This window comes from Pteronotus mesoamericanus, unplaced genomic scaffold (assembly GCF_021234165.1).
Source record: "Pteronotus mesoamericanus isolate MK-2021 breed Mesoamerican mustached bat unplaced genomic scaffold, CSHL_Meso_final contig_94, whole genome shotgun sequence".
In the NCBI taxonomy this organism is placed as follows: Eukaryota; Metazoa; Chordata; class Mammalia; order Chiroptera; family Mormoopidae; genus Pteronotus; species Pteronotus mesoamericanus.
The window spans coordinates 25205649-25229184 of NW_026555285.1; the positions used below are offsets into that span (position 1 = coordinate 25205649).

At 32.9% G+C, this 23536-nt stretch overlaps 1 protein-coding gene across 2 annotated transcripts in view; it reads right to left on the bottom strand.

Annotated features, from left to right (window-relative positions):
- KLHL1 (kelch like family member 1) overlaps positions 1 to 23536 on the bottom strand; it is a 340901-nt gene that overhangs the window by 28666 nt on the left and 288699 nt on the right. For both annotated transcript variants that reach the window (XM_054586413.1, XM_054586412.1), the window contains one exon: positions 14254 to 14416. In XM_054586413.1, coding sequence (XP_054442388.1) covers positions 14254 to 14416 — 163 coding nt within the window. The remainder of the gene's footprint in view (positions 1 to 14253; positions 14417 to 23536) is intronic.

Below are 23536 nucleotides of genomic sequence, written 5' to 3' on the forward strand. Positions count from 1 at the left end.
TTTGTAGATGTTCACTCTGAGTGAAACAGGAAGCCATAAGACGTTTTTATAGTAGAGAGGTGTTATGACTTGCTTGTATTTTAATAAGATTAGATGTAAAATTTTTGCTTTACTAGTAGACACTATGCTTAATGTATTGGTAAATAGACTTAATTTGATACTTCTCAATTTATACATAAATGTGCAGAAAGACAATATTACTCAGCAGATAAAATAATTTAGGTCTTATACTTACAAATGGATGCTCTAATATCCTTTAATAACTTTAAAATATGATAGTTAAACTAATTCAAACCTTGGAGACTTTTTTAAAAGCTGTTTATATTTATCTTGTCATGATAAAATGTTTCTGATTGCCCAAGTGCGCCGTGTATGCCTTTTTGCTTGATTAGTCACAAGTTGTCTGCCAGCTCTCAACCTTGCAAATGTTGACATTAACCAATAGGAGCATTTTGAAGACAAGTATTAGACAATTTAGCTTGCAAAGTCATTCAGAAGCTTTATCTCCCTAAACACTTTATGAAATCTGAACTTCATTTATTTCTGTGTTTTATTTAAATTGAAGATCTAACTCAAAAGAACTATGCTATAATCTTGATGTATTATTGTTAAAATTTAACTAATTTTTTTGCAGAAATTTTGCTTGTTGTGTAAGTATCTCCACATGAAGTACATAGTTTATATATAAAAAAGTATCCCCCTCTTTCTTCCTATTGTTTTAAAGGAATTATTGACTTTAAGTTGCTCTATTTATTTATATACATTACAGTGATAAATTATAGCATTGCTTTATCTGAACTCAGAGTGGCTGATAATACATTATTTTTATGTAGTAATATATCATATATTTGCTTTTACTAAAAATGATCACCTATACAAATATATCATTAAATGTATATAAAAAGTAATGATAATTAATATGACATATTGCTTACATTATAGAAGTCAAATATTGAGCCTATTAGTATAGTCTTTTACTTGAAAATTAAGTGTTCTTGTAAAATTCACATTACATTGTCATTGATCTTTTTGTTTTTTAAGGTATTTTATTGATTATGCTGTTACAGTTGTCCCATTTATTTTCTCTCCTTTATCCCCCCTACCCTGTTCCACCTCTCCTTCCAGCATTCCCCTTCCTTAGTTCATGTCCACGGGTTGTACATGTAAGTTCTTTATATTAACTTAAATGGCTTCTCCATTTCCTATATTATTCTTAAATTAACTTCCCCCTATTTTGTACCTACCAATATATTTAATATCCTTCATGGTGTGAGATAATCTGCAGATCAGTAATACAATTATAGTGATTTTAATAAATTATGTTAATTATTGCTTAATACTAGGGCAAACTTAGTTGAAAAGAATAAATACACTAAATTTTCCTTTAAGAACAAGCTATGAAAAAGAAGTGAGTAAATTGTAGTTTGTATAAAAGATATAACAGTGTTCTTTGGGCCTGCTTTATGGAACCATTGTTAAAATGAATAACCATGTTATAATACTTGAAAAGATTTTGAAAATTATGTTCTTTAAAAATATATATTATTAACTATATCTATAATCCACTTATTTTGAGACATAAATTTCCTAAGTGGCTAAGAATTAGAATACAAACATAAACAATAATAATAATAACTAATACTATAATTGCTATGAAGTCATAAAAGTAATCAAGGAATATGAACAATATATTCTAAGCAGTTGAAATAAGTGCTAGAGGGTTTGCAACAGACTTCATGGATAATTACCAAAGGTTATCTTCTCACATCTTCCCTCACAATCTATTTAATTATAGTTTAGATTGATCCCCTTGCTTTGTTTTACTGCAATGACAAATTAGATGCTGACGATCTGAAGAGCAGAGAAGAATCCATGCCCTGATAACATAGGAAGTGACAGCTGGCAGTTTCACAGTAAGAAAGGAAATATGACATTTCAACTTAATGTTGAAAGACAAGTAGAAATTTGAAAGATGAAGAAGTAGGGAAAAACATTACATACAGGGAAAGCATTATGAGTAAAGACAAGGGGCACGAAAGGTCATAGCAGGTGATAAATAACAAATGGCAGGTATGTCATATTGATGGAAGAGGTAGCGGTGATGGAGGGGAGAGAGGAGATGCAGCTGGTAGCATGAAAAGATTAGACAGAGAATAAAGAGGGTTGTGTACCATGTGATCAAGTTGGAATTTCATTCTGAGGCAATGAGAAAAGGACAAAAAAAAATCATCAAGGGCATAGTTCAGTTGTAGTACATATTAACCAGTACTCCCTTGCAAGCTAAAAATTAGCAGGAGATCAGAAATATTCCTGACCTAAGTAAACTCTTCTAGAATTTTGTTTAGGCTGCCAAGTATCTCTCTTCTCTACTACTTTCCCTACATATGCTAATGTACGTGTTTATTTAGCATATAGATGAGTTTTACCTAAATTTTAGCAACCAGGTCTCAATGTGTTGAAACGTAGTTGCCTTGTGCCCACCTGAGTGGCACGTGTTTACTCTCCTGGTAAATACAAAATAGCAATTGCAGGAAATAAACTTTGTACTAGTTAGGATATGGGTTCAAATGTGGGTAAAGTGGCTTTGCAGGTATTGAGACCCAGGTTATTTCCAACTTTTGACTCTGTCATATGTAGAGCTATGACTCTACGTCATAAACTGTGAAGAGTTTGAAATTTAACCCTACTTGGAAGATAAATGATTAGCCCACCACAGTTTCATAGATGCTGTAAGGCACAAGATCTCTGGATTAGGGAAAAATGACTTTATTATGGCACCATAGGCAGTATGTGCTTCATGGTCACATTGTTTTTTCTTGCCCCCCCCAAAAAATCTCACCAGGGTGATACAGGGAGAATCAGGTAAATGCTGCACACACAGTGTGTTTTCCTTATCTTTGAGGAACTTCGAGTTTAGGAAATGCTTATTCTTTAAAAGGGGATGTCATCAATCCTACCCAACATTTGCTCTGAAGGGAGACATTATTATACTGATCAAGTAAGAGCTCTGCTCTCCACCCCCAAAGTCACTGTCTATACCTTCCAAAACTGTTTGAGTTACAAGTATTTTTAATAAGATAGTATGAAAAAATGCTGCCAATACTTCTTGCATGGAAAATGTGCAGTAGTACTGAAACCACATTGTAGGATTGTCTTTAAACCCTCTTGTGCTGGTGTCCTAAGATGGCCTCCACTATCACAACCATAGCCCAGACAGCAGCATGAAAGAAGAATAGAAGAAGGAGCACATCCTCTGCCTTCAAGATTTCATCTTGCAAGTTGCACGTTCGCTTCTTATGTACCATTGGCCAAAACTTAGTCACATGGCAATGCCTAACTGGCTAGGTGCTGAAAAATGTTCTTATTTTACATGACCATGCGCTTACCTAACAATTTGTGTTTATATTACCACACGAAAAGGAGTAAAAGAGTATTAGGAGACATTTTGAAGTTTCTGACACAGCACTAGATCTTTTCCAGTCCTTGTGCTGTGTGCCTTCATTCTTAGGTATCATTTTACTATGAAGGCTTGGTTCCTACTCCATCATCTCTCATCAATTAATTCAGCTGTGTCTCCACTAGAAAGGGTTTCCTGATGCCACTTAGTTTTGTTCTGGAAATCTAACACCATTTACAATCTGTGTCCTAGGTAAATTTATTTAATATTTGTCATACTTTATCAGTAGTGCATATTCCAGGATGGCTGTGAAAAGTGCTTCCAATACTTCCAGTACTACTCCCTAAATGTTTTAAAGTTTTGCTGATTAGCCTGTGATATCGATTATGATTTTGATTCACAATATGTTACCCAGAAGGTATGTTCAGGTATCCCTTCCTTTGAAGATAAGTGTAAGAATTTTACAACCCCTGCAGTATAAAGGCTTTGAAGCAACTCCCTAGATCTATGAGCCTGTTTGATGCTTTCTGTCCCAGTTGATGAAGAACTCTTTAATTTGATCCCAAAAGGAGGCTTGTCAATATATCTTATTACCAGAATATTCCACCATCTACCCTTTGATGAACCTTTTCAGGACAGGTACTTGTTGGAGTGCCTTTGAGTCCAGTGAGTGGGATGTTAGTAATCTTAAAACAGGCTGTATGACTGCTTTTGCTCTTTCTTACTAAGAAGTGTTGATATATGTGGCAAACTCAGTCTGAGACTTGTTGACATTAGAATATGGCTAGTAAGAAACACTGTGAGTTAAAGTTTCATAGAACATACTTTTATTTATTAGAATATGCCCATATTTCCAAAAGGAACCTTGCAATTTTAAATATGCAAATTAATTTTGGGTCAGTCAATCAAATCCAAAACTTGGTAGAATTCAACAACCTAAATTTGGTAGAAATGGTCACTTTTATTCTTAATCCCTCTATGTATCCTTGCCAATTTACACTGTACCACTATTAAAATTCAACATTTTCTTTCTTGTTGTTTTCTATTTTCCTGTAATGTAATGTAAGCTCTCTGAAGTCAGATTTGATTTATTTTCTTTGATATTACATGGTGGTCAGCACTTGTTTGTAAATTTTAAAAAAAATAATAATAAAGTACTGGTTTGGTTCTAGAAAATGGGTGATTTATAGAACTTATCAAAAAAAAAGTACCTAAGTTTCACTGAAATAAAAATTTGACAAATGGCACAAAGTATGGAAAGATTAAATTTAAATGGGTGAATTTTAAAAGTGTTCATAGAAAAGTACAGATTATACTGTGGTTTAGATGATGGAAAATATTATAAATGATCTTATTTATGTAAAAAAAGTTCAATGTATATTTAATATTTCCTGACACTGTTCTCAAATCTAATAATCTGGATCTTATTGGCACTCATTTTGCCACATGGAATGTCATCCACATAAAGAATTTAAGTGGCTTTAGGCTATCACTCTAGAAAGTCATCAAATGTCTCCAGAGATCAGATAAAAATCTACGGAAAGAACCTATGTGAAAAGTGATGTTATTAAGAAAAAAGAGTGGGAATAAAATTAAAGCAGAGGGGAGTATGTGAAAAGGCAAAAGGATGTGAACAATCACGGCATGTTGAGGGAATGTGAGTGACTCAGTGTGTCTGCGGCATCGGGTGATGTAAGACCAGGGAAAAAGTGAAGACAGGAGAAGACAGGAGAGTCCTAAATCATAAAAGATATTGTATTCCAGACTGTGGAGTCTGGTGTTGGCTGTGCTTGTTCTAGAGACCAAAATGAGTTGTCTGTCATTATTTACACAGTCTAGCACTGAGATGATTTACCAAATAATCCCTTTGAACCCCTGGGATACATCTTAGTCAATCTACTACTGTGGTAAGATTTCTTGAACTATTATAAATTATTCTTCAACCAGTGACCTTTGTAAAATTGAAAAGCAACCATGTCACTGCCCTCTTTTAACCTTTTTAACATATTTAGTTTAGCTAAGTTGCTGTAAAACCAGAGGCCTCCTTTTTATATTAAATTTCTCAGTGCCTCTCCTTACTACTATATTCCAACCAAACTCAATTTTTCCTCCTTTTGTCTGCATTTCACACTTAACAACTTGACAGAAATGGTTCCTTCTCATTACAATATTTCCCCACTTTCTGGAAATCTGTTAAATCAATAAAGTCCCAGTTTAAAAATCATTTTTTTCCAGGAGGCAAATTACAAATCTCCTGAGCCTATTAGTAGTCCCAAGGGAGACTCAACAACAACAACAACAAAAAGTTTCATTTTTTTAAAATGTGAAAATCTAAGATAATACAAATTTAATATAAATCGTTAACCATATAAAAGCTTATATAAATCTGAAGTTACATCTTTAAGAAAAAATTCCAAAATTTGAATACAAAAATAGAAACAGAGTGTTGGAAACCACAAAAAAAAGTCATGGACTTTAAGGTTTAAGTTAGTTACTATGCTAGATATTGAGACATACTGGAGAAAACAAGACATTGACACCTGTTCTTGTGATTCTTCAAGGTGCATAAACTTCAGGCTGCAACTGTCAAGACTGCATCTTGCAGAAATTGCAATCCTCCCATGAATATTACTAACATGAGATTTTGAAAGAATGAGTAAATCAATTTTGAATGGAAACATGAAACTAAGTTGTTTCTGCTTTTTTGTGCAGTCTTTAGAGCCAATAGCTATATTTATTATATTTCAAGCTCTTTATAGATAGGCTCAGACAATATTAGGATCTGCTTTATGAGCTAACTCAGAATGAAGATAAACAAACAAGAAAGAGCTTTTAGGTACAGAGTATAGTTTGAAAGAATCATGCTAAAGCAGAAAGCACAGAAGGAACATAGAGAATCACCAGTAAAGATATTCAAGAAATCTGAGGTTTTATATGGTCAATGACCCCATTACAATATCTGTTCATTGTTTTTGTTGTATGTTCTTTATTCATCAAGTAAGTCTGTGGCTGTGCTGGCATAAGATGATATACCTGCCACTTAGCTTAATATGTCTTATTAGGAGACTGACCAAAATGTTTCATGAATCTGATATAACCTTGCTCTTAAACTCATCAGAATACATGCATTAATTTAAGGCCATAAACTGATTTCTTATTTTTCTACAACAAATTGTATCACAAAAAATCTAAGTTCAAGAGGCATGATTACTGGTTCTATTAGCTTTAATTGTAAAAATTAGTCAAAACAATAGTCAGAGAAGCAACATTCAAGTTAGAATGACATATTAGTGAGATGTGAAAGTAATATAAGAAGGAAAAGACACATCAATAGAGATGAGTAAAAAAACAACTGTCAGCAATGTCAAAACAATCTTCTGCTATGGGTCTAAAGGGAATGGTCACCTTCTAGTGCTTATGTTTCTCTCCGAGTAAGACATAAAAAACAAGACATTAGTAGACAGTCATCAAACCAGAGAACTTTGAGGTCATTAAATCACACCCAGGTTGAGGGGAAAGATCACAAATGAAAACTGCATTATTTTGTTTTAAAGGAGAAATATTATTAAAGTAAGTGTTACATCACTCAAAATATTTCATAGAATGGATTAAAATTTAGGAAAATGCTCTAAATTAAGAAAAGTAAAAATTTTAAGAGACTTCCTGGCAAGATGGAGGTGTAGGTAAACATAGCTTGCCTCCTCACACAACCACACCAAAATTAAAACTAAATTATAGACCAATGATTACTCAGAACTGTCATAAAAGAGATTGAATGGAAGTCCACAGCTACAGAACTAAAGAAATCATATAAATACAGAAGGGTAAGAGAGGCAGAGAAATGGAGACATAGAATGGGCAGGTCCCCGTACCCATGTGTGGTGAATGAAAATTCAGAAGGAATAACTCGGGAGTGAGGGGTCCCAGCTCCACACCAGGCCCCCTGGCCCAGAGTCCCAGTGCTTGGAAGATAAGTTCCCAAAACTTCTGGCTGTAAAAACCAGCAAGATTTGAACTGCTGGAAAAAAAACAAAACCAAAATTACTGGACTCTCTGGCAATTTCTCTTAAAGTTCCCATGCTAAACTTAATCAGACACACTCCCTCTGATCTCCAGCACCACCAGGATAGCAGCTTGAAGGGCACCAGTGGCATACTGGGTAGAACAGAAGTATCTAGCATCAGGGCAAGAGCTGTGGGACAGCTCTCTACCAGACAGAAATGTGGGCATTTTGCCTTTTTTGAGCCTTCCTCTACCAGGGAGCCACAGAACAGGCAGGCAGGAGCCATATCTGAAATGTCATTTACCTGGCTTACACTCTTGGCCCCACCCTGGCATTTACCTGAGGCTCTGTCTTACCCAACTTATAGACCTGCCCCTAGCCCTCCCACCTCTGACTAAATGTCCTCAGGCCATCACTAGCAGCAGCTGGATTTTGATCACAATTTTGCTCCTCCTGGGACCTCCAAGCCCAGCACAAGTAGCAACCTTCTGCAGATTGTTTTGTAGCTCGTACTGGGTGGCCCTGGGCAGAAGGTAAGTGGTGGCTGACTGTGACTTGTATGACCTGGGAAACCCCAGAGCCTTTGTACCCAGTGGACAGCTACAGACCGTGTTGGAGCACCACCACCCTGCCCCTTCATAGCTGATCCTCCACAGAGTGTGGAGGTTGGTGTTCCGTGGTCACAGGCAGTCCTTTCAGCTGACTGGCCTGGATAACTCCCTCTCATTGACCTGTCAAGAGCAATCAAAACTCAACTACAAAAGCTGGGTATATTCAGCCCATAAGGAGGGTACATCTTGAATACCCAGTTTGGGTGATATGGGAGGCTGTGCCAATGGACCTTTCAGGCCACGCTACTAAGACAGGGAGTCATAGTGGCTCTACCTAACAGAAGAAACAAACACAGGGAAGCTGCCAAAATGAAGAGACAAAGAAACATGGCCCAAATGAAAGGACAGAATAAAACTCCAGGAAAAGAACTAAACAAAATAGAGATGAATAATTTATCAGATGCAAAATTCAAAACACTGGTTTTAGTTATGCTCAAGAAACTCAGTGAGTACTTCAACAGCATAAAAAAGATCTAGGTATATATGAAGGATATACTAATGGAAATGCACAATTTACAGGGAATTAACAGTAGAGTGGATGAAGCCGAGAATCAAATCAATGATGTGGGACATAAAGAAAGAAAAAACAACCAATCAGAACAAGAAGAAGAATAAAGAATCTAAAAAACCACGGATAGTGTAAAGAGTCTGTGGGACAACTACAAGCATACCAACATCACATAATAAGGGTGGGCAGAAGGAGAAAAGAAAAAGCAAGAAATTGGAAATCTGTATGAAAACATAATGAAAGAAAACCTCCCTGATTTGGTCAAAGAAACAGACATGCAAGTCCAGGAAGCACAAAGAGTCCCAACAAGATGGACACAAACAGGTCCTTACCAAGACACTTCATAATTAACATGCCAATGATTAAAGATAAAGAGAGAATCTTAAAAGTTTAAGCAAGAGGAAAGCAATTCGTTACCTATATGGGAGTCCCCATAAGTTTGTTGGCAGATTTCTCAAAAGAAACTTTGCAAGATAGAAGGGATTGGCAAGTAATATTGAAAGTCATGAAAAGCAGAGACCAACAGCCAAGATTGCTCCACCCAGCAAAGCTGTCATTTAGAATTGAAGGGCAGTAAAGAGTTTCATAGACAAGAAAAATCTAAAGGAGTTCATCTTCGCCAAACCATTATTATATAAAATGTTAAAGGGACTTGTTTAAGAAAAATAAAAAGGCTAAAAGTATGAAAAATACAATGTCTATAAACACATGTATGTAAACAATTGAATTTAAAAAACAAACTAAGCAAAAAAGAAGAACAGAGACAGAATCATGCATATGGAGAGCATTTTGATGGTTACTAGATGGGAAGGGGTTTTGGGAGAATGGGTGATGAGGTAAAGGGATTAAGAAGTATGAATTAGTAGTCACAGAATAGCCATGGGGATGTAAACACAATATAGGAAATGGAGTAGCCAAAAGACTTACATGCATAATCCATGAATATGAACAAAGGTGAAGGGATTGCTTGAGAGGAGTGGGGGGTCATGGTGGGGGGAACAAAAGGAGAAAAATTGCAACAACTGTAATAGCATAATCAATAAAATATTTAAAAAGTTTAAATACTATCGCATTCTGATATTTGGCATGAACAGTGGTATTAGAGTAAAATAGGATTTCTTAAGATATTAAATATCCTAGGTGTCCAAAAATATGAAAAAAAGGAAAACACCTGAATAATGAATTCCATGTATAACTGATATAAAAGGGACATTAGAAAAAATTGGATCTGCAATACAGTTATAACAGTATGTGAAATTTACAAAACATTGTTCCTTAAATATTTTATTAGACATTTATCCTATTTATTTCTGATTGCATTTAGAGATCTTTAACAAAACACAGACATATTAAGATATTTCACAAAACAATAATATATGATAATTTTTTAAAATCTAGAATAAGATAAATATCTTTAATATAGTCTTTGTGTGTATGTATTCTCCTTACAGAATAATGTTGCAAATAAGATAACAAAAGAGTTGAGGATATTTTTCATGTCTGTTGAGCAAATTTGGTGTGTCAATGAGATACTCATTTTCTAAAGAATGCAAGAAATAAACCTATGAAGCATTAATGTAAGTCGCAAAAATATGACCAATAAAAGATGGACTGTTATTTATATATAAGTATTAGAAAAAGTAAAAAAGTAAAATATTTAAATATTTTAAATAAATATTAACATCCAAGAGAAATGTTCATTCTGTTATTGTAAGTTTTACTATCCATTAAAGATGGATAGTAAAAGTTTCAGCCTGCAGGAAAGTATTTAAAAATTTATGTAGAAGAATGTAAAACTGTATTATTAGTTTCCAAATTAAGTGGTTTCTAAAAAATACTGTAACTTTTAAGGGAAAATATTTCTTCAAGAGAAAAGATAAATACAGATAGTAAATGATAATATATTCTTTATCAAATAAAATGACAATGTTAACATAAAATATATTTTTATGATTGCTATAAGAAGTATAACAGAAATTAAGAAATACATATTCAGAGAGGAGTTGGAAATGGGATATACCTAATTCACATAAAAAATATTCCAAGAAATGTCTTTTGGAAAACTTACACATGACACTAGATGGAAAGTTGGTAATAAGTTTCATTTCTTTCTTCAGACAAATCTCAGTATAACTAGGAAGCTATTGGAAGAAAACATCTCACCATTTTTTAATATAGCATTCCATTACCATGTGATAAATAAGGTGTATATAACTCGAATTCATTTTTCACTTGTACACAGTGGTTTTCCAATGTAGCAATGATAACAGGATTGTGGATTTTTCTTAATAACTACAGTCAAAAGAAAAGTCTACAAATATTATTTGATATTAAAGACAGTACTAGTTGAAATTTTGATAGCTAAAACTATGCTGCAGAAACGCAGCTTTACCAAACACAAAAATGAAACTAAATTAACAGGTAGCAATTTGTCAAATAAAGATATCATGTAAGAAAAATTATAATGCAAAAATTTCAGTCTACATTGAAAAAAATTCATAAAGAAAATGTCAAAGATTGAATCAGTGATATAGAAGACAAAATTCCCAGTTTATGTAGAAAAGAAATAAAATTATTAGGAATAAAAGGCATTTTTGGAGAAGAAATTCTAATAAAGATTTAAAATATTTATTTTAAGCCTGAAAATAATTGCTTTTTATCATTTCAAATTTTGGGAAACGGTATGTATATTATTATAGATGTCAGTATTTCAGATATACTTAGATACTTCTGATGTAAAAAATCAGAGACTACCCACTTACACTTAGGGTTTTTTTAAGGGTATTTTTTTAGGGTTTTTGTTTGTTTGTTTGTTTGCTTGTTTTGTATGTGGAGAACTACTGCATAGCCAATTGAATTTCCAAGAGATTTTAATGCCATAGAAATGTTTACTTACAACTTAGGTGAGAGAAGATACACACACACACACACAATGTTATAATTTTAACTTTGTAAATACACACATATTAAAAAACACTTAGATTGTCAAAAGTTATTATGAGTAGCTAAATTGGACAGGGCAATTCATTCAACATTTACTCAGTAGATATAGTAAAGGTGTATTAAGCCCAGGGATATAACAATGAATGATTTATACAAAATCTCAACATTTATTGAACATATAAAGCTAATGAAAAGAGACAAAAGGCAATAACATGTGTAATTTCAAGGATAGTAAGTAAATAGTTTGAAAAGGTATGCAGTGTTGTCTATTTCAAATATAATGGATAATAAATAACTTTATATGGACAAATTTTGTGTTAAAATCTGAATAATGAGAAGGATCCAAGCACATGAGATTTAGTAGAAACAGCATGTGAGACCAAGAAAAGAGTAAACTAAAAGGGACTGAGCTGGGTTAAACTTGCCATATTTGAGGCATAGACAAAAGGGCAACTTGGTTGATGCACAGAGAACAACAACAACAAAAAAGAGGAAGCAGGGACAAGATCTAGTGGGCCCTTTCAGGTGAAGGTACGCATTGTACTCTAATTGCAAATAGAGCCCGTAGGATTGCGTTGGCAGTCAGGGGTGTTCAACGTTTTGGTGTCTTTGGGCCACACTGGAAGAGGAAGGGTTGTCTTGAGCCATACGTTAAATACACTATGACACATAATCACAAAAAAATCTCATAATGTTTTAAGTAAATTTACAGTTTTATGTTGGGCTGCGTTGGTAGCCATCCTGGGCTGCATGTGGCCCATGGGCCGCGGGCTGGACATCCCTGGCTGATTTAGCAAATGGACTGTAAGAGGGAAGAGTAGGAAGAGCAGATTGTTAGCTTGAGCAGTTGTTCCATCAGGATGCGTCAATAACTTTGTTTAGAGCAGGGATTCTCACGGGGATAAGAGGGAGTATATTTTGCCATCCTCAGAGGACATTAGGCAACGTCTGGAGACTTTTTTGGTCATCATATTGGGGTCAGAATATAGTTAGCATCTAACGGACAGGAGCTCAGCATGCTGTTAAACACCCTATAATGCACAGGACAAAGCCTTGCCCTTAACAGACATTAACCAGACTCAGAATATAAACAGCATTAAGGTAGAGAATTCTTGATATAGAGTGATGGAGATGGAACGGTGACAGGTGACCAGAGTGGTGCAATTATGCAAAAGTTATATATTGAGCACCAAAATTGAATAGTCTTTTGAAGGTTCCTCAGATAATTTTACTGGAAAACATGTAAGTATGCAGATTTTGCATGGATAGAATTCTCATGAAATATATTTGATAGATCTTTAAACAGCAATTCATGTGAAGAAGTTTTAGTTTTTATTTTATGTAGATAGACAACCAGAAAAAAATGCAGTCTTGATTTGTCAATTATCCATGAAGACTAATTTTTTAATCAAAAACTGAAGACATTTAAAAATATTTTTACTGAATCAGATTATACCATATACCAGAATAAACTCAAAATGGATAAAAGACTTAAATATATGTCATGACACCATAAAATTCAAGTGGAAAACATAGGTAGTAAACTTTCAGATATATCATGTAGCAATATTTTTGCTGATATATCTCCTAGGGCAAGGGAAATAAAGGAAAAAAAATAAACAAATGGGTTTACATCAAATGAAAAAGCTTCTGCATGGCTAAAGGAACCAGCACCAAAATGATAACACAACTGACTGTGTAAGAGGACATATTTGCCAATGATACATGGGACAAGGGTTTAATCTCCAAAAAATATAAAGTACTCATATGATTCAACAACAGGAAGACAAACAATCCAATTAAAAAATGGGCAAAGGACTTGAATAGGCACTTCTTCAAGGAGGACATACAGATGTCCATAGACATAGGAAAAGATGCCCACCATCACTAGTCATCAGAGAGATGACAATTAATACCACAATATCACCTCACACCTGCCAGAATGGCTATGTTTAATAAATCAACAACTCACAAGTGCAGGTTAGCTTGTGGAGAAAAGGGAAACATAGTGCACTGTTGGTGGGAATGCAAGCCAGTGCAGCCACCGTGGAAAGCAGTACGGAGTTTCCTCAAAAAACTAAAAATAGAACTGCTTTTTGACCTAGTGATTCCACCACTGGGAAGACACTCTAAGAATCCTGAAACACCAATTCAAAAGAATTTATGTTGCCCTATGTTCATAGCAGAGGTATTTACAATAGCCAATATTTGGAAACAGTATAAGTTCCCATCAGTAGATGAGTAGATAAAAAACTGTAGTACATTTACACAGTGGAATATCACACAGCGGGAAAAAAGAAGAAATCCCTGCCTTTTGATACAGTATGAATGGAACTGGAGACTACTAAGCTAAATGAAAGAAATCAGTTGGTGAAAGACAAATATCATATGATCTCACTTATGAGAGGAATCTAATGAACAAAATATACTAATGAGCATAATAGAACCGGAGGCATGGAATCATGGAGTAGACTGAGAGATGTAAGAGGGGAGGGGGGAAGTAGGAACTGATTGAAAGAAGGTGAAGGGAAGAGTCAAAGAACATACATGAAGGACCTATGGACATGGACAATGGTGTAAGGATAGACTATAGAAATGGGGAGAGGTCTGGGTGGAGGGAGGCTAAGGGGGAAAAAAATGGGACAACTGTAATAGTGTAAACAATAAAACATTAAAAATTCGAATAAAGATATTTTTAAATATTTGTACTGAATCAGCTTACTAAGAGTTATTTTATAAGAATATTCACTCAAAAGCTTTATTTTTTTAGATAAAAAAGAAATCTACTCACTTGCCATTCAATGCTGCTACACCCACTGTGCTTCGGGCAATTGACATGCTGGCTACGAACGTCCATTGCTGACTCTGGGGATCCCACCTCTCCACTGTGTTCAGATAGCTCCAGCCGTCGTGGCCTCCCACAGCATAAATTGGGCCTTCAAGTACTGTCACACCTAAAACATGGGAGAAATGAAAACTGAATGGATTTATTTTACCGCGAGATTTTAAAAATCAAATGGAAAGTGAAAACTATGATGCCATTCAGAATAGGATCTAGCTGTTAGAAAACAATTGCAATAAGGTAGAAACTATTTACTAAAGGTAAATAATTTGATTAAAGTGAGAAAAAATTAGAAGCAGAAATAAATATTATGACCTCGATGCTTTATAAATTAAAACAAATTTTTTTATGTCCATGTAAGAAAACAAATTCTGAAAATCAGAAATGATATACCCTGTGCCTCTATTTTGAAGAATATTTATATACTGCCACTTAAAATACTTTATTACTTTAAGCAATGTTTTATTAAGCAATGCAATATCAATTTGAACACAACATGGTATGTACCAATATTTTATTAAGAATTACTTTAATTTCTCCCAGTAATATTTTTAATTTAATAAAAAATTCCAATATAATATTATATATTTTGTTAATTTTCTTTATTTCAATGTTATGTGTATCTATATTTAGGAATTCAATTTTTCTTGCTAAATTGATTTTTTAAGTTATGAAATATTTCTTCTCTATTCAGTAATGCTTTTCATCTTAAAGGTCCAATTTGTCAATTATTAATGAACCTACATTGATTGTTTTGTTTCAGTATGCTGATATTTTACTGATCTGGTTATTTAATCCATCTATATTTAATGCAATAACTGATTATCTTTAGAAAAAAAATAATGTTTTCCTTACTTGGTCCTTCCATTAATTGTTTTCATTTTCTTTCTCCAATATTGAACATTTTGTTATATATTTAGAATACTTTATTTTTCTTTTCCCTTATGTTTCAGCTTGTTGCAGAAATGCACAAATGAATCAGTTTGTCAAATAAGTAGTCAGATTATCAAATAAGTTTCATGTGAATAAGTGACCTCACAAACGACAATGATTTACTAATAATTTCAAGGATACAAGGGACCCAGAGGCATTTGCAAAAAAATGTAGGTATCTAGACAGTCCTCCCAGGCAGTTCCTCCCTTTCCAGAGTCTTGATCCCTTTGGTTTGGGCCTCTCTGGAAACAATGAATTCTATTCATGCTTCTGTAACAACTCAGAAACTGTAGCAAGTCCTGGTTCTCAGATATCATTTTGCCCCTTTACCCCTGTGTCACAAACATGCCTGGAAACAGCAGAAATAAACGTTGAATTTACCTTTGACATCTGGCTTCTCAAGTATCTGATTCCTTCAAGAATTTAATGTATGTATTTTATTCAGCTTTTACAGTTGTACAAGATAAGAAGCTTAAATTTGTATAAGACTTCTAACATTTTTAACACATATGTTTAAGAAATAAAGTTATCAAATGTGTTAATTAATGCTTTGGCTTTGGTTTACGCATGTATTTAAGATTTTCCTCTAGTTCTACCGCTTAACATAGGTACATTTTTTAATCTCTCTATATAGCAATTTCCTCATCACTGGAGTGAGAGTAATTAAAATAATGATCTTGGTGTTGTGATGAAGATTATATGAATTAATGTATGTAAAGCATTTAGAATGTGATACATTACAGCCACTCAAGCTGTAATTGCTATTATTATTTTCATATTCAAGTCTCAGAGAGGGTGTAAAAGGGAAATTCATAGAAGAGGATAGGACATATAATTTCCTGATGTTACTGGTATTCAGGATAATCAGGATATAAAAAATATCTTTGAGAGAAAGTTCTTGACAATAAAACTTTAAAATATTTCTAAAAATTTAGAACTATTTCAAAATCAAATATTGCCAAGAACATTGGGAACTGATTAACTCTCATCATTCAAATATAACTTAAAATCATTTTGAAGATAAATTTAACAATGTTTAGTGCAAACATTATGATCTAGCTTTTACAGAAATTTGAAATACTTTATAATTAAAAACTATATTATAGAAAGCAAAATTCGGCAATTGAAGTGTAAGAACTCAATATTGCTTACAATAAATCAAGAAAACACCTATTTAAACCATTAATCTCTCAACACAGGTATCTATTCAGTTGCTCTAAACAAATTAGAAAGTTTTCTGTATCTCCTGCTGTAAATAAAATAGAGCCTTCATTCTGATGAAGAATACAGAAACTAAGCACATAAAAATAAAGGGAAGGTATCATATATTACTATTTTTTAATTAACTAAGGTATTGTCTGCAAGATTATTAGGGTTGAAGGTAGGGAAAAGGCAGATAAGTGTTATAATTAATAGCTCTAGCATTTAAGACTATTTGGGCTCAAATTCCAATACACTGTTACCAGTTGTATGGTGTTGGAAAATATACCTTTAACTCCTTATATCTCAGTACCCTCATTACTAAAGAGTGCCTAGCCTTATATCATTTATGTGAAGATTAAATATACTTGAAGATTAAATATAAATGAGTAATTATCTATAGAAAATAAAGGCAGTAAATTTTAATTATTATATAAATAATATAGTTGGTATGATCTCTCTTAGGATCAGCCATTAAAACTGAGATGTTAGCCCTGGCTGGTATGGCTCAGTGGACGGAGTGCCAGCCTGCGAACCAAAGGGTTGCTGGTTTGATTCCCAGTCAGGGCACATGCCTGGGTTGTGGGCCAGGCCTTCAGTAGGGAGTGTGTGAAAGGCAACCACACACTGATATTTTTCTCCCTCTCTCCTTCCCTTTCCCTCTCTAAAAATAAATAAATAAAATATAAAAAAAAACCCTGAGCTGTCAAGATGTTAGCAGGATGAAAGAGTATTTGTAAAACATGTTATCATTCTCAAAATTTAAATTCCTCTCTCAAACATCTCTACCTATAATTTAATAGTTGACCAAGAACTATATTCCCAAGATTATTTTACTAACTCAAATTTGGAAAATACTCATTTTTCTTGAAAATATCCATACTTCATGTTTACATATGATAAAATATTCATACTTCATGCATACATATGCTTACATATGATAAAGACATTTTTACAGATTGCCATAGGATTTCTGAACTCTGAATGCCTTATAATATGATTTACACACTTCTTGCAGGTGTGAGGATTCCCTTGCAAAAAAGTCTCATTAGGTGAAGTCAATAATTAGACCAGAATAATTTCAAAATGAGAAACAATACTTCAATGTCTTCCTTATGCTTACTAAAAATATCTTCACAGATGCAGGAAATCAAGATTAACAACATAAAAATATTTTTCTGTTGTACATTCAGGAAAAATGTTAAACCTGAATTAAAACATCATAATCTAGCAAAAACCAATAAAAATATCTTAAAGTTATATTTTTGTGTCTCTAGCTTCATAATTGCATGATTTCTTCTAAAAATTTTGTAAAATGTCTCTGATGTTTACAGTTACCAAATCTTTTCAAATACATATAACTGCTTATATATTTTAAACTATAGCTTTTGCACATATTATTTGTCTTGAGAATGCTGCAGTAAAATCCCTAGTAGAATTCTGTATAATTTTTCTTGAATATAATTCAATGAAAGTAGCAAGCTGTCCCTAAATTTTAGGTAAAATAACTGAAGTTAAAGTTAAGCACTTTTATATGGGATTTAGCTGTTCAGGATATTTTTCATGAAATTCTACAGAATATTCCGCCTGTTGACCTACTCAATCAGAATCTGCATTTTAAGAAAAATCCCCTGGTAATTATATACACATTAAAATTTAAGAAGCATCAGTGGTCTCCAAAGTGGAGGACCTCCACTTCAGAGGGTGCATAATATAATCATTTGGATATGCAAATAATATATTAGAAATTATATTTTCTTATGTTTTAATTCATAACTTGGTGTGTTTTATAGTGATTATAGTTTTAAATAATAAATACGCTTTTATAATTTATGGAAAACCTATTAAAATAAATAATTAGTACATCTTTATAATTTATGAAAAACCAATTAAAGTAAATAATTAACACATTTATATAATTTATGAAAAACCTATTGGAGTCAAAATGTATTTACTAAGAGGCATACTCATTCATACAAAAGTGTTGGAGATTATTTCTTAGATAGTCCCTCACTTAACTATCACATTAGTACATACTAATTTCAGGAAAGATGACTGTATGAGTCAAAATTAAAATTATTTTATAATTAGAAACATACTTTTTACAGAAATTTTAAAAGGCTAAACACTTACTTTTCATTTCTATATTGTCCATGTAGCAGTGACTGATAACTGATACCCACCCTGTTTTTCCGTTATCACTGATTTTCAAGTGGGCCCATAGCCACTTAAACAAAAAAAGATAAAACTTTAGTCTTTCCTTTTTTTTGCTTGATCCCTCCACCACTCCCAAAAGAAAAAAGAGAAAGAACTCATGGGCACAGACAACAGTGTGGCAATTGTAGTGGGGAGCGGGGAGTGGAGGAGGGAGAGGGTATGGGGGATAGATGGTAATAGGAAAAATATAATAAAATTTTTAAAAAGTAAAAAAAAAAAACCCTGTAGTCTTAGGCAGGTAGATGCAGCAATGGGACTAAAGTGGAGGTCTGGACTGTTGGTGCAATAAAGTAGGAGCAACCATAAGGCAACGAGGCGCTCTAGGGTCTATTGATAAACACAGGGGAGCAATAGGAATGAAGACCGCTGGTACTCTCAGGACTTTACAGCTGAATAGTGGCACTGCTCACAGATGCTCATAACCTCCCTTTACCACAGGGAAGAATTTGTTCTAGTTAAACTGTTGCTCTTCTGGGTTTTACTCTTAGGCCAGCTGCCTGCATTCTAACAGATTCAACTCTGGAGCATCCAACTTCTCTGATTTTTTAGATTATATCTGAATCTTTAGCAATATCCAACAAATATTCTAATGTTGTTTTTAAAAATTCTACATTCCAAACATATATTACAAATTTCAGAGCAACACAAATAATGTTTAAGTAGCAAACTGTTTCCTTAATTGAATATATGTTTCATACTTGAATATTATTCATATATGAAATGAATCTCAAATTTAGCTTGGGAGTCACGTGGCCAGATGGAAATAGCAATCAAGTATAAGAAAAAATTAACCTTCAAAGGTATGCGTTTTTTTTTTTTTTTTGGTGAGTTACTCTAGCTCTTTTTCATTACTATACACTAGCTATTTCAAATATGCAAATGTTGAGTTCTTATTTAATATCTGTCTTAAGTAGGTAATAGTAAAAGCTAGTTACAGGTGCTTTAATACTTTGCGGCTTTAAAAAATGATCTAACAGTATATACACACATAAATACAGGATAGGAGTAGCACTGTTTTTATAGAGTTTAAATACATATGGAATCATTGTATCTATCAAATTTTAAAATGTTATTTGTACCATTAAAATCTTTTAAGTTTTTTGAAAAGTATGTGGAGTGTCTTGAATGGTAGCCTGAAAAAAGGATATGCCTATGTCCTAATTCCTAGAACATGTGAATGTTACTTCGTTTGGATAGATAGTTTTTATAGATGTGATTAAGTTAGGGCCCTTGAGATGAAGACATCATCTTGAATTAGACAGGTGAGCCCTAAAGTCAATGTGTCCTTATAAGAGAAACACAGGGGATATCTTAAACACAGAGAAGAGGCGATGTGAACAGAGAGGCAGAGATTAGAGGGATGTGGCCGCAAGTCAAGGAACAGCTGGATCCTCCAGGTGCAGGAAGAGGCAAGATTCTCTCCTAGAGCCCTAGAGAGAAAGTGGCCCTGCTGACAAGTTGATTTTGGAATTCTGTCCTCCAGAGCAGTGAGATAATAAAATTTAAGCCACCAACTTTGTGGTAATTTGTTATGGCAGCTCTAGGAGGGAAATAGAGTGTGCTTGGAGAATTATATCCTCCAGGATGCTTCACAATTGATTTCTAGAGATTCCACTGTGGTCTTCAATTTTTTTCCTTCTTCTTAGCTTTACAGACTGCACTGGATTGCGAGACAAAAACAGTGAAAAAAAGCCTACATAAAATTATGCTTCTTTTTGTTTATATAAAGACAGCTAAACTAAGTATAAAATTGGAAGTTTTAAAACTATCTGGAATATATTTTTACTTTTTTGTGTGTTTGACTCTGTATAACTAAATTAGCACAGGATAATAATAGTAACAAAAATAATAATAATTACTCAAGAATAGAAGTGGGAAATGGGTATGGGGGAGACAAAAGGTAAGGAAAAACATGTTTACCTGATTTACACATTTTAACAAATTTTATATGTTTATAAATTAAAAATAGGTTTTAACATTTTGTCTTCTACTCCATCAGGAAGTATCATTCTACACTAACATAATCACTATCAACTCTTTATTAAAGTTAATTCCAGAGATTTTAATAGATTTATCACATACTAATAATTTCAATGGAAAATTTTATTTATAAAATGCCTTTTACTACATTTTTTCCTTTTGGTTTCGCCATAATTTGTCTTATTAGTTTTCACATCATATTTCTACAGTCGTGTAATTCAGTTTGCTACTTATTTTCTTCCTTCCACTGATTTTTTTGATGCTTCTACAAGATCAAGATTAATCTTCCAGTAGTAAAAACTATCCCTGCTCAAAATTTTTAAAGACTTTCTTTTGTTAAGAAAATACTGAAGAGTAAACTTTATCATGTGATATATGTTATCCAATATATGGCCTCCAATATTTAAAATTTTGTTTGCCACTAGTATATTTATAAATTATTTAAATCAGTCACTTGTAATACTTGATGTTTCATCTATGTTTCATGTAGCCTATCTTTTATGACATTTCTTATATTGCAGCCTATTATGATCTACAGTAATGGATGCTAAACTACACCCACTATGTTTAAGGAAGGCAGAGAAGAGGACAATTAGCATTGCAGTGAGTGATAAAGAAAGATACTGCAAATGATTTTTATAACATATCAAAATTCTATCCATCATATAAATCTCCATTCAAGCCTTCAGAGTTAAAATTTTCTCTTACTTACCAAGCTACAAAGAAAAAAAAATGCAACCATTGACAGTTTTTAAATAAAACTTGTAATTTTTTCTAGATTCGATTGATAATTTAAGATTTATATCTAAGAAACTGCAGTCCTTATGAAAGTAAGATTTTTGTTTCTGTGTAATTATTGCATCTTACAAAACAGCTAGAAATGTGATTTCTAATGGCCATTCCATACATGGGTGTTCACTACAGGGATGAGTAGATGAACCATGGAGGATTACAGAAAAAATAAAATAATTGATTAATTCAGCAAACAAAAGCCTAGAATAACAAATTAATCTTCTGTGGTTTGAAATGCAGTATATGATGGTAAAGCATCTCTATAAAAATTTGGAAAGGGTTATACAGTAGTTTGAAAGAAAATTATAGGGTAATTAGGGTAAAGCTATTAGAAAATTTTTTCAAGGAAAAAATTATACTGAAGTTGATTATATTTAATTATTAATTTATAACATAATGTTGAATTAATAGAATTATTTAATAAATGCTTACAGAATAATTTTTCAAATTTATTTGTAGTAATAACTACAAATTAAAAAATAGATGTTTTTAAGACTTTTTTTGTGAATAGTAAAAGGAAACAATTTTAAGAACTGAAAAAAACATTTTTCCCATTATTTCATATAGAATAATATGACAGTTTATCAGATTAATGGAACAATTTCTACAAAGTGAACCAAAAAAATTAGAGTATCAAGTTTGTAAGTCAACGTAGTATAAGTTATACTAAATCATAGGATTTTTTCAGGGTTGTTTTTATTAAAGTTTTTAAAAGTAAAGAATTATATAGTTATTTTTTAAAATTTTCCATCTGAACAGCAGATAATAAAAAAATTTACTCTGTTATCTTGACTAAAATAGGTGTCCAAAGGTTTTAAGAAGATATTTTATCAAATATAAGGTCAAAACTAACATATCAAATGAATTCTAGTCATTAAACACAGTTGAGGGCTAAAAAAAAACACTTTCCATTTGACTATCTTAAAGATTAATTTTCCCACATTTGTACACAATTTTTTTCTGTTACACATTGACCTTGAGGTATTATGATTAAAAACCCAGTGATTATTAATAACTTCATTAGTTAAGGCCTTGTTTATATTCCTGTTAATTGTTAAATATTTCTTCTTGGAACTGAGATTCACTGAGTTTCTTCTAGGTTCTACTGACTAAAATAAATAAATAAATAAATAAATAAATTATATTTATATATATATATATATATATATATACACACACACACACACTTGAATTTCATGTGTGTATAGAAATTGAACAGGTATGGTTCTTAACAAGGAGCTAAAAATTTTAAAAGTTTTTATTAACATGTTTTTGCAATTGATGACAGTATTTTATATTCATTTAATGAGAGTTTTAATGTGTGCTAACAAAGTTTTAGGCACTTGTGAGCAGTTAAATAAAAATGACAGAGTCTGTCCTAGAAGCTAAGAGACTGAAAACAGTGCTTAATTAAATAATTATGATCTACAATAATGGGTGCTAAAGTACACCCACTATGTTTCAGGAATGCAGAGGAGAGGACAGCTAGCATTGCAATGGCTGATAAAGAAAGATCTTGCCTAGGAAATAACATTAGACTCACTATTGTGGGATGCGTAAGAATTCTAGGAAACAGAGGGAAGGTCAGCCTGGATGGAGGCAACCACTTGGGGAAAATAGGCTGTAAGCCAGCTTTGTGTATCCAGCTTAGTAAGACATATAGTATGATAAATCTCAGGGTAGAGTAGCGGTGTTTAAAATGACATGAGCCAAAGGGTAAATATTGATGAGCTGTGAACATCACTTTAAGGAGTTTGTTCTTTCTAGGTAGTCAAATAGACAATTGGATTTGTGTTTCAAAAATTTAACTGGTATTAGGGAGAATTAATTGAAGGGGAGAGACCAAGGTAATAAATATCTCCCCTACACAACAGAACAGCATAGGAAATTCTATCATTTAATTTTTTATTAATTTCCTTGCCTAAGTTTGTTATATATATATATATATATAGGTATATATATATATATATATCTCATAATTATGTATGGCATAAACAAATGAAAAATAAATATATGATCTTCAGGGTGTTCTTTGGAAAGCTGTGATTGGCTTATCTCCCTGCTTAATACCTGGTCATCAGGACAGCGCTGATCTGCGGCCATGTACACT